General features: G+C 35.3%; 1 protein-coding gene across 1 annotated transcript; it reads right to left on the reverse strand.

Annotated features, from left to right (window-relative positions):
- Window positions 1-1,499: 1,499 nt before the first annotated feature.
- Window positions 1,500-8,170, reverse strand: LOC110115092 (isoflavone 2'-hydroxylase). Its single transcript, XM_020848224.2, has 2 exons — window positions 7,187-8,170; window positions 1,500-2,262 (listed from the first exon to the last, which is right to left on the reverse strand). The coding sequence occupies exons 1-2, from the start codon at window positions 8,093-8,095 to the stop codon at window positions 1,648-1,650; spliced, it is 1,524 nt and encodes a 507-aa protein (XP_020703883.1). The 5' UTR covers window positions 8,096-8,170; the 3' UTR covers window positions 1,500-1,647.
- Between the last annotated feature and the right edge of the window lie 4,832 nt (window positions 8,171-13,002).

Consider the following 13,002-nt stretch of genomic DNA (forward strand, 5'->3'; position numbering starts at 1 on the left):
TCCTGATGAATGATTTAATAGAGTAGTGGATGTATTTGTTTTGGTTTATGTTAAGAAATATAGAGGTTTACCTGAAAAGATTTAGTTAGAAAATATTAGAATTGACCTTTTGTTATTAGATTTAAATGAGAATTTGATTTTTAGCATGACAGTGGAGAAAAAGGATTCATGTAGACAACCCCATATAGTAGGATAAATGCCATATGCTAACAATTATTAAAATTGTCATTTAAGACCTTCAAATTAGAAATCAAAATATATAACGCTTGTAGTAAGAATTTTCGGCTTCGTTTAGAATGTCGGCATCTATGTCCACGTGGATGTAATTGTAGGCACAAATGTGCCAAACCACGTAAATGCTCTTATTCAATTTCATTTGTGTAACTCATTTTTATTTTACATATTTCTTTCATGTAAATTTGTAATAGATTAGCTTGCAAGGTGATTTTAGGGCTGTCAATATATGACACGACCCGATAACCCGACTCGAACCCGACTCGATTTTTTCGGGTTCGGGTCAACCTGAACCCAAAACGGGTCGGGTTCGGGTTCAGTTTTTTTACCCGTTTTAAATTTCAAGAAAAACTCGGTACAACTCGGTATTGCTCGGTATTGGTCTTCACAGAGCGGTATTTCTCGTTATTGCCATGCAATACCTAGCAATACCGAGCAATACCGAGCAAATACCGAGTAATACATCGCAATACGCTAACATAGCATTCCCGGGTTCCGATCCAGGTCAAGTCGTCGGACCGCGCGGTAGAGAGTAAGAGCACGTGGCGACATGTTATTGGTGGTCAAACGTAGCTCTACGTCTGGTCAGAGGACGTAATAATTGTTCTCAAATTAGTGATGGCTGACCATTCCAAATTTGAATTGATTATTTGAATAATTTGTTATCTAATAATCAATTATTAATGATTTCAAATAACACTTTTATAAATTTGAAAATACTAAATTAAAAAATCCAAGATTTTGAGTTATAATCATTAATAATTTAAACTTTGAATTTAAACAAAATTTAAACTTTTTAATTTTCAAAAGTAAAAAATTAAAAGTTTTACTTTTCAAATTTAAAGGGGCGGTTTAGTTGACCTTTTAAAGGTAAAGAATAATTAAAATAAATATATATATATTTTTAAAATTTAAATTTATTTGATTAGATGAAAAATTAAAAGTTTTAAGTTTTATTTTTTATATTTATTACAATATACTTCAAATAGTTTTCCTTATCCTAAGTCTAAGGTAACATATACAAGGAGGCAGGAGGCTATAGGGTGAAACTTGAAAGAGACGGTAATACAACTTAATAAAAGCATAATTAAATACTTACTTTTAGTCAAATATTCTAAAAGTACAGGAAAATTTTGTTTGGTTATTTTGAATCATATATAATAATATATTTTGATGAATTATAATATATTCTTTTTAAAAAAACCATTAGATTTTATTTTTTTTTATAAACGTATAATTAAATACTTATTTTTAGTACTAACCAAGCCTTTGGCCATACAATCATATATCATAATTTAAAAATAAAAATACAATCAAAGACTAAAAAATGTGCATGGGACTAAAATATAATCTTAGTCAAAATTACTAAAACATAACAAAGCTCTCTCATATAACTCATGACTCTAATATTACTTAGAGCTTAGATAGTGTTGCTATCATGATCTGTCGTGGCATGCAAAGGGCTTCAAGTGGATTAGCTTTCGGCATTGTAATGCCCGAGCCTTCCGTCAAGTCAACCTCTTCAGAACTGGTTCTTCTCCACTCAAAACCCTGAATTAAAGTCCCTAATACTAAGCCAACTTCCCTCATTGCAAGCCCTTCTCCTGGGCATCTCCTTCTCCCCATGCCAAAGGGCAGCATCTTCCCGCTCTCAGCCTCACCATCTAAGAACCTCTCAGGAATGAATTCAGTTGGCTTCGACCAAATACTAAGATCTCTTTGAATCGCATAAGCATTTATCATAAGCATCGTCCCAGACGATATATCGAAGCCTCCAACCTTGCATGGTTCTAAGCAGTGATGAGGTAGGAGGAGAGGGACGACAGGACGCAAACGAAGCGTTTCATTGATGATACAATGAAGATAAGGAAGGTTGGGAAGATCAGATTCCGTAAGTATTCGATCATGACCAACTTTGTTGTCGATCTCCTTCCTTGCCATGGCTAACTTCTCTGGATTATTTAGCAAGAGAGACATTGCCCATTCAATGGTGTTCGATGAAGTGTCTGTACCTGCCGCCAATAAAGTCTGAAAGAGATATATAGGTCATTGAAGGAATTTTAGTTTATAAGAGAAATCAGTACTGATACGTACATGTAGGGCAATATGATCTAAAAATAATGTTTGTTTTTGAATTGTGTTTGGCTGATTATTATATGACGTTACTTTTACATGCGGCCAACTTTGCAGGAACTAATGCCTCCTCCTCTCGAGTTGTGCACTACCACCGAATAGTAGAGTTAGCCACTTCTAATAGGTAATAATTCATTGCACCGCATCCAAAAATAAAGCATTCAAAAACAGTTAACTGGATCTTAGAGTTTGAAAGATACAATAAATCAGTTACTATAATTAAGAAAAAAAATGACATGAAGTTATGAGATTATGGTAATGTGAATATGATACGTCCGGGAGCAGGAATCAGCAATCAAGCGCAGAAATTACATAGAAAAATAGCAAGTTACAGCAGATATAGGGGAAATATATAATGACTGCTTTTTCATAACAACTCAACAAGAAACAAAAGATACAATCGATATATACTTAGAGAGGTAGATCATCTCTCCCAATTAACGTAAACATCGCTAGGAAGCTCTCACAAAAAACTACAGCGGAAAAAACTCCAAAAACATAACCCTAATACAAAATAACGTACACCCTAATTTGATCCCCCATCTTTCCCTCCAAAAAAGAACTAAAAGAACCCCCTTTCCTTAATTAAATTCCCTCCTTACTTTGAATTCAAATTCATCCCATTAATTCCTTCCTTAATCCTCCTTCTCGCCTAAAGAATGATTGGCTACGTGGGCACCATAAGGAGGGCCCGATCCCCCAACTGTCCTGCCTCCTAGGGTGTCAATTCGGGTCAACGGGTCGTGTTCGGGTTGAACCCGACTTATCCCTGGTATAAACTGGTTTACCCGAACCTGACCCGTTTAGCTAAAAGGGTGAAGATTTCCAACCCGGACCCGACCTGTGAGGGTTACCGGGTTGACCCGACCCGACCCGCAAACCCGGGAACTTAAATCTGGAGATCAGGATTCGCCGATTCAGCGAGGTTTGAGGTGCCATCGCGACAGCACGATAGGGGAGAGCTGTGCACCTATCGTCTGCGAGTTTACGAGAGTTTGTGGCATTGCGGTTCGGCAATTCGACGTGACGTGAGCCTTTCGAGGGCTAGTGTGGTTGGGCGAGGTGAGACCAGACCGACCAGTGCGGCTCCAGCGCTCCACGGTTCGACGCGAGCCTTGTGAGGGCGGAGGTCTATGGCTTTTCGAGCGCGATTTGGCTATGCCTATGCGGATCATCGGGATCGAGTTTGACAGGAGTACAAGAGGCGGGACTGGTTCGGGTCAGGTTGTCGAGTCATGTCAATAATTGACACCCCTACAACCTCCTATAGTTGGCCCGCCCCTTAGATGTTGGGTTGGTCATAACATTACTCCTCTCCCAAAAATGCACCTTGTCCTCAAGGTGGAAGATTGGGAACTGTCTTCTGATTGTCTCATAAAACTCCCGAGTGGTATCATGCTCTAGAATATCCTTCCACTTGATCAACACCTATTGTGTCCCTGTTTACCATTGCATACACCTGCTACTTCCATGGGTTCCAACATAACTTCCATGTCCTCTATCAAGATTGGGGATAGCGATGATGGTGTATGTTCTCCTATCGCCTTCCTCAATTGTGATACATGAAAGACTGGGTGCAAGGCTGAGGTGAGGATAGTTTTAGTTGATAGGCAATAGCTCCGATGCATTTCAAGACCTCATAAAGTCCAAAATATCATGAACACCACATGTCCTAAATACTAAACATATGGTTGCCGAAATATGCATTTCTTCCCATTGGCAAACAACTGATGCTCCTTTAATGTCTTCATGATAGTCTTCAACTGCTCCAAGTGTTCCGCCTTGATCTTACTATATATCAAAATGTTATAAAAAAATACTAGGACAAACCTTCAAAGGTATGGCTGGAATACTCGGTTCATAAGTGACTGGAAGGTGGCAGGGTTTGATAAAAGGTATGCATTCCTCCCCCAATGCAATGTCATTTGGTCATCCTGTGCGGGAACTGAGAGTCGCGGGATGGCCGGATCACCTTGTGTAGGAACCTGGAGCCACAAGGTGTGTCGTTTGATGATACTTTTTGAATTACAATTACTCCATTTATTAGGGTAGCTATAAATCTTGCTTAAGTTATTTGTGAAATATTTATTTATCTTTTATAGATTTACTTGATGTCATATTTGTATTATGTGTTATTTATTTATATTTTATAAACTTAGTTGATGCCACATTTAGGTAATTTGATCAATTTGATATGAAAATGAAATTTAGACTGAAGGTATTACATGAAAATTTCTCATTCCTTTTATAATTTTTAATAATATTATTATTTATTTCATCATCCGGTTCGTTGTCTAGTTCGGTCGAATCATGAACCTCCTCTTCTTCTGATTTGTTGTCTGGTCCAATTTTTAAAACCTTGATCATATTAGCATTAGTAATTATTTAAATTTAATACCATGAATCGTTTTTTTTTCTTGCATCTAATATTGCATATCTTTTTTACTTTTTAATAAAGCTGTGCATTTGAACCTCTCTCTCTCTTCTCCCTTTCAAATACTTAAATTCTTAATGATAATCATTGAGAAAAGGATCAAAATGATATTTTGACTCATTATTAAATATCAAAAGTCTCCAACTATATTAAAAAAATAATTTTAGTCCCTCAATTTCTTAAAGATGAATCAAAATAGTTCCACAATGAAATTATTTTAATTTTTTTATAAACCTGAGAGACCAAATTTTTTTTAATATAATTGTGAATCATTTTAGTCCTTATAAAAATTAAACGGACCATTTTAATTTTTTTTCCTATATTAATTATATCTTCCTTGAAAAATGTTGAAAGTATCGTATAATATAAGCTCAGTTAGAGCTAATCGAATGGTGCGGCCTCCACCATCAATGTAGGATAAAATCAAATGATATCAACTTTTTACCTTCCCAAACAATCTTCGGAATCTAGATAATTCGAAAAATTGCTTTCGACACAATTATAATAAGAGAATAAAAGTTCGAAATGTACGTGAGGTGAGCATGCTCGCAAGTCCCATTTTATCTTTTAGCGTGCCAAACGGTACACGCAGTCTCATATTTTATCTCATTTAGCCCATGTGAAACACATGACCAAACCTCAGTCACTCTGAAAAATATTATTTTTAAGGGTCTCCAAATGGGACACGCAAGTTTAATATTATTCAATCCATGCATGTCAGATGCTTGGCTAACTAAATTAGGGGTGTCAATTTCGGGTCACGGGTCGGGTTCGGGTCCGATCTGAAACTTACCCGGGTTCAAACGGGTCGACCATAACACGACCCGGGGGTCGGGTCCGGGTCGGGTTTTCGTGTCGTGTCAAATATTGACACCCCTAAACTAAATGACTGGATCAGATTCAAAAGTATAGAAGAAAATGATGGTGTCAACAGAAAGATGAATTTTGCATGCGGTAAGGGAGTCGTGCTAAACTCAAATTAGTACTAATTTGAGCCCGGCTTCTCTATCAAATTGTAGGCTCGAGCTCATATGATGGGCTGACCTCATCCCGAGGGAAGTTACGATTCTAATGATGGAAGAGTGTCAAAGAAGTAGTGATCGACATCATAGAAGGAAGATATAATGAGAGCTCGTTGGACAAGGTAACAATAAGATTAGTGTTTGGGGAAGTCACATGTCACATGATGGGAGCTTTACTAAAGAATGCATCGACATGATCAGTATTTGGGAAAGTTGTGAGTCATATATATAACAAGAGCACTAGGATCAAAATAGCGGTAGACCAATGATATTTGAAAAAGATGAGAAGTGGGTGACTCATCAAATGAGTTATAAATTGAACAAGAAGAAATAAGAACCGAATCAACTTGTGAGCCAATGAGTCAAGCTGGATCAGGCTCAAATTTGGGCTCATATATGATATTAGCTCATGGATCAATAAATTTGTTTAGTGAACTCATTAACGAGTTGTGTTCAAAGTAACTTGGCTCACTTACGCCTCTAATTTTAAATTTATATCAAACAATCAATGACCTATAAATTAGTTTGGGATAATTTGCAATATATGTTTTTAGTTTTATTTTTTATTTTTTTTATTCTATTTATATCTTTATACAAATAAAAATATATTTGATATTCAATAGTTAATATTTTTTTTATTAAATATTAGATAACACATCTAATATTTAATAAAACTAAAAATAGTAATTATCAAATATCAAATATAGCTTTAATTCATATGAAGATATAAATAGAATAAAACAAAAAATAGTCCAGCTTATTTTGATCGGTTGATTAGGAGCTTAGACTACCAATCAAGAGGCCTTACATTTGAATCTTAGATATGCGAAGTGTATATGAGTTTTGTTTTCGAGTTTTGAGTTCTGAGTTTTTGAGTTTTTTTTTTAGTTTGTTTTTTGAGTTTGTGAGTATTTTTTTTTTTTAGTTTTGAGAGTTTGTTTTATGAGTTAATTTTTATTTTTTCAGTTTTTGAGTTTTTTTTTAGTTTGTTTTAGTTTGAGTTTTTTTAGTTTTTTTTTTTTGTAATTTTAATTTTTTTTTATTGTATATGAATTTGTCTTAATTGACTTAAATGTAAAAATAATAATAATAATAAGAGGCATTGTGGTGGCTGACAATAGCAATGAGCAGTGGCCAAGTACCTTTCATCCAAAAAAATTTGGAAACACCAAGAAAATACCTAAAAATAATTTTGAGTCTTTTTTTAAATAATTTGATTTAAAAACAAACAATAAATACAAATGAAACCTATAAATCAAATATTAAGAACATAAAAAAAAAATCTCAAACAACCCAAGTAATTGGCAAAAAAAAGTTATAAAGAGGGTAAAAATAGCTGGAGATCTCAGATCGAATAACTCACCACAAAAAGCGATTTGATAAAAGTATCACTGTACTGATCCGGCTGATCCTTTTGCATCGACAAAATCGCATCCAGCATCGTCTTACTAGCACTCCTCCCTTGCTCCTCCTCCACCCTTCTCTTTCTCCTCCGCTCATCCACAAGCCCCTGCAAGAACCTGTCCCTGTACGAGTGCATTCGAGCAAGCCTTCTCTCCACACTTAGCCTGAAAAACCATCCAATCGCTGTCGGAAGAAAATCCCCAACATTAGATGCGCCGGCGTTAGAGGATGTCACCTCCACCATCTCCTTGAATCTCCGCGCCTCTTCGTTCCCATCCTCCTCTCCGTAGTAACGCTTTCCCACCATCACCCTCAACATCACGTTCATAGCCAGTCCGTACAGCCGCGACTTGAGCTCCACCCTCGTGAAATCCCTAACCCCCGATTCCCGAAATAGCCGTCGGGCCAGATCTCGGGCCTCTTCGGCCCGAACGTCCTCGAAGAAGGCTAGGCGGTGGCCGGAGAGCGCCTCGATCATGGCGATGCGGCGCATCTCGCGCCATCCGGGTCCGTAGTTGGCGGTTGCGAGGTTAGTGTAGTTGTAGGAGCTGAGGCTGAAGGAGGGAAGCCTGGGGCGATTGGCGAAGACGATGTCGTTGGTAGTGAGGCACTCTTCGGCTAGAGCGGCGGAGGAGACCACGAGGACTGGGCGGGTGCCGAAGCGGAGGAGGAGGATAGGGCCGTGTTGGGCCGAGAGTCGGGCCAAGAATTGGTGGAGGGGTTTCTTTAGGTGGTGGAGATGACCGATGATGGGAAGCGAAGGTGGGCTTGGTGGGAGCTTCTTTTGGCTGGAGACGAAGAGGCGTTTGGTTAGTTGGAGGAACAAGAGGAATAGAGCTCCGTAGGTAAAGATTGAGATGGTTTCCATTGCGGCGAGGAAGGGATGAGCGAAAGGGACGCCAATAGCTTATTTATATACGTTATAGAATTGTAAGCAAAATTATTTAGCAGTGCATTACACTGCACACAGAGAGAGAAGGGGGAGAGAGACAGGTGAGAGAGGGGATATATGAGAAAGAGTTAAATAAAAGTTATAAACAAGGTCTTGAAAACAAGACCGAACAACGATTCGAAATAAGGAGAGGTTTAACGTTAGCGTCGAATTAGCGTGAAATTGGATGATATAATAAATAATAATATTATTAAAAATTAATAACATTAATAGAATAATTATCAGAATCTAATCTCAAACAATATAATTTTAAAAATTTAAACTATATAATTTTAATAGATTATCTTTCAATATAATTTTAAATTGAAATGATGAGTATATTATAATATAATTATAATTTATAAAAATATAGCTTAATTATATTATATTTATGAATATCTAATACTTTAATTATAATTAATTTTTATATTTAATTATAAATATAATAAATGAGATTCTTATAATATACATTATAACAAATAAAATTTTTTAACATAATATATAGATTTATATTATTAAATTATATAATATACATTATAACAAATTTTTAATACAAATTAAAATAAATTTGCATCCAACTAGCTCAAATTCATGACATAACCAGTTCAAATTTGTGGCCCAAACAACTCAAATTAATGGTCCAATAAAGCCCAAACTCACATTCAAGCTCATATAGCATTTATGTAACTTTTTTAGTCCCACATCATGAAGAAGTATGAGATAGTTGGTTTTTAGCTCTTTATATAGTTCCATCTTTTTTTTTAAGAATGAAAAATATTTAATAAATCAAAATATAATATTTAATTATAAATTGTAATTTTTTTTACTTTTATATAATATTTTAAATATAAAATTCTGAATAAATTTTAAATTATAAAAAAGTAATTATAGATTGAATTATTTTTATTCACACTTGTATTAAAAAAATAAAAATTAAAAAGCTCCAAAGTATTCATGCAAAAAAGAAAGCTAGGAAGAATACTTGCAAAAAAGAAGAAAGCCTACATGACATTCCATCTCCTGATCTCCCTCTATCATTTCTCAATAATCTTCAATAATCTTTTTTCCTAGTCTTTCTCTACCTATCCCTCTCTTCAAAGTATTTTTCTCTTCTATTTCAACTAAAAACGACAAATGATTTGGCATATTCCTCTCTCCTCAATAATCTTCTTCAACGTATTCCTCTCTCCAAAGCATTTCTCTCATATTTCAATTAAATATGCCAAATAATTTGACACATTCTGAATTTATCAAATCATTTGTGTATTTATGACGAAGTCAAATAATTTGACGAATTTGTTCCCTTTAAATTTTTTTTAATAATCATGTCTTTTTTACTTAATTAGATTTTAACCATGCTCCTTTTTAAAATTAGCCCAATTTTTCTTTTGAAAAAAGTTAAAAAAAAAAAATCCAATCGAAGCCAAAGACTAGCAAGCCAAGCTTATCTCAATTAGGGAGAGAGAAATGATGCACAAGCTATGGAAAGAATCTATAACGAAGGGACTTAAGGATTTATAATATTTCAATGATAACCTATATGGATGAAAGAGAACAATTATATATTTATTTGTAGTATAAATAGAGCGTCTTATAATACATAAAAGAAAACCTTAAGGAAACACTACACACAACATGAGGGTCATAGTATTCCTCGAGAGGATTAAGGATATCAACACTTGACAGTACCTAAAAATTGACGTGGACCCGACTCGAAAATATCAGATTTGAGACGACCCCTTTTCCAAACGGGTCGGATTTGAGTTTCAAATCTTGTTCATATTACAAATTCTGGTCAAATTCAAGTCAACTTGAAACCAACCTGGGTCGTGTTAGCACGCGCACTCTTGCCTATGTGCTCACGCGCACGCTCACTCTCACACCAGCTCCCACGCCTGACTCTGCGCCACAACGCTGCATGTTGAATCTATAATTATTGTAGAACGTATCCTTTAATGGCGCGAGGGAGATTTTTGATACCATTGTATTCTCATGCCTAGCACTTCAGCATTGCCAAAACACACTAGAGTTAAAAGGGGAAAAACCACAGGGCCTTGTCCAGCTTAAATGAATCCACTAGTATTTGCAATTTATTACAAATGCATGAGGCCCTTCCTTGGAGGGAAGGCCTTGGCTTGTATAGCCAATATACATTTATATAAAGTGCATTACATGGTGGGAGTTGGAAGAATCAGTGCTAATATGTTCGCTTAATTTGGTTGGCATGACCAGTCAGTGAGCTATGTAGGTGGGAAGTGTAACGCCCCAAGATCTAACTTAGAATAATTATTCAGTCGATCCTTTAAACCATCAACTAGCATAGCTATCTATAATTATCAATAAGTATTAAACAGTCTCCTGCTCAATCTCAGTCTCCTGCTCCCTTGCTCTGACCTGAAAATATTAACCATATATAATGAGCTTCAAAAAGCCTAACAGGTCACCAAAAACCTACAACTGAAATCAAAGCACGGTACTGAAACAATATGCATACCAATCAATCAAATCAATAACAGTCACTTGCACATGATCATTGAATCTATGCAGATACGAAAATCAGTAATCAATGCATAATCAATAAAATCCACAGTCATCGGTAGGAGAATCGGTAAACAATAGAAAATTTGGAATGCTCAATAAATTAATACATACGTCAATTCCATCATATCTGAAAACACTGGTCAAATCCATAGAGAAAAAGCATCGTAAGAACAGTTAAAATCAAATTAATGCAGTAAAAATGTATTCTATATCACGTGCTCGGTGTATCAATGAATCAATGGTATCAATAAATCTATAGTATCGATGAATCAATAATATCAGTGTCTGTAGTATCAATGAATCAATGCAATATTAATATCCATATCAGTGACATGTACAGTATGCAGTATCATGAAATCGTACAGTAACTGTAAACCCGTAAATCCGTCGGTAAATCCGTCTATATAAATAAATGTGTACGGTAATCAATAAATCAATCAGTAACAATAAATCAATCAGTAACAATAAATCAATTCAATATCAGTAAATCCATAAGATAATCATAAGAATAATACTTTAAACATGTAATTCAACACAATAGTCTTACTCGACAAGTACAATCACTGGCTATTAAAGCATTTTTCAAGGTTAATATCGATGTATCGTTGTATATGTTGGCTCAATAATAGAGTCGTCATTCTTCACCCGTCGGCATAATCTTCTTATGACTCCCAATCATTATATCACGTGATCAATAAAGGATAACATCAAACCCTTTTTAAAGGAAATCTCAGCCCACCATCGTACAGGTCAATAATTTTCTAACCAACGGTTCAATCAGTCTTTACTTGTCTTTCAGTAATATAACAATAATTACAATCATATATTCACATTCGTATACATCTCATTAATACATTGCAATTAACAAACACGATTTAACTCAATTAAAGAAAATCCTTAAAATATTGTACAGTCGGCATAAATCCTAAACAGAGGCAAAATATACAGTTTCAGAAAACTACCAAATTATCAGAAATCGGATAAAACATCATTTCAAAATTTTACTTGTACTGAAGCAATATTTTTCAACATCCAGATAATTTACTATTTGATAAAAATCTCACAGAATTCAAAATACCCGGTAAAAACTTTTCAGAAAATAATCAAATCGTGCAGAATCATCATTTCTATAATATACCAAAAGTTACGCGGTAAAAGTTTTGTCAATACAAAGATATACAAGAATTTTGGTAACAGAAACACAAAACTGAGCAGAAAAATACCAAAATACGAAATCTTCGAAATTAGAAATAGGATTCAGAGTCCTTACAACGAGACAAACAATTCTTCTAATAGCGTCGTCGGACAAAAATCGCTCCACAGCCTCAAAAACCAAGCCTTTTTCCTTCCTTTCCTTCTCTTTCTCTCTCCAAATTTCTCTTTCTTCAAAATATCTCAAAATCAGATATTTATCAAGCAGGATCGTACGGGACGAATCCTATTCGTCCCGGGATGATTTGCTCTCTGGATACATTTCGTCCCGATGAATTCAGGTTCGTATGGACAAACTCAGGTTCGTATAGGCAGTTCGTACGTACTAATCATACAGATTTTTACAATTTTCTTCAGTTCGTCCCGTACTAAAGTCAGTTCGTACGAACTGACAGCACTCAAAAAAATAAAAATCTGAGGGGTTTTACAGGAAGAGTCATAGTTGGGCGATAGTGGTCGGGGAGACCGTAATCTGAATATGCTAGTAGGTGATAAGGCAAGCGACTAAGGTTATAAAGGCTATTATCTGGCGACGGAGAGCGAAAGGACTGTAGGCAGCAAACAACAAAGGTTAGAAAGGACATTATCTGGCTATCTGGGGAAGTCAGATAGTTGCAGGATGTTGCTTAATTAATAATGTGTGATATCTTGCATGATGTATGTGGCTAGCTAGGAAAGTCTTCATAGATCTTAGTTAGTCTAGGACAATTACTGATGTTAGAGAAGAAGACCATATGAAGGGAGAGACAGAGTGGATGCGATTGAGGGTTATGAATTTGATAAATGAAAATGTAAAGAAAGGGGTTGCCAGATTATGAGATTATTGCAATCAATGACTATCAATCATAAAATTTGTTACTAGTGTAACCAATTCCAATGTTTATCCGGCTACTATGCAATAATAATCTTATAATGTGGCATGATAAGGTTGAAAGAGATGGATCCTTGGAAAAGTTTTGAAATTTGAAGTGAAATAACTTGTCTCGTTCATAAAAGATAGATAGGTGAGTACATGCATAGCTTTTTTGCTACTACACTACCGATCACCATGAATTTTCCAATATATTCAATACAATCAAAACACCGTTTTT

This window comes from Dendrobium catenatum, unplaced genomic scaffold, assembly GCF_001605985.2.
Source record: "Dendrobium catenatum unplaced genomic scaffold, ASM160598v2 fragScaff_scaffold_1290, whole genome shotgun sequence".
Lineage (NCBI taxonomy): Eukaryota > Viridiplantae > Streptophyta > Magnoliopsida > Asparagales > Orchidaceae > Dendrobium > Dendrobium catenatum.

Bases quoted from the DNA above. Each gene is read 5' to 3' on its own strand.
- LOC110115092 (XM_020848224.2), bottom strand. From the start codon at position 8,095: ATGGAAACCATCTCAATCTTTACCTACGGAGCTCTATTCCTCTTGTTC. The intron at 2,263-7,186 runs GTGAGTTATTCG...TATCTCTTTCAG, and splicing joins TTATCAAATCGCTTTTTGTG to ACTTTATTGGCGGCAGGTAC.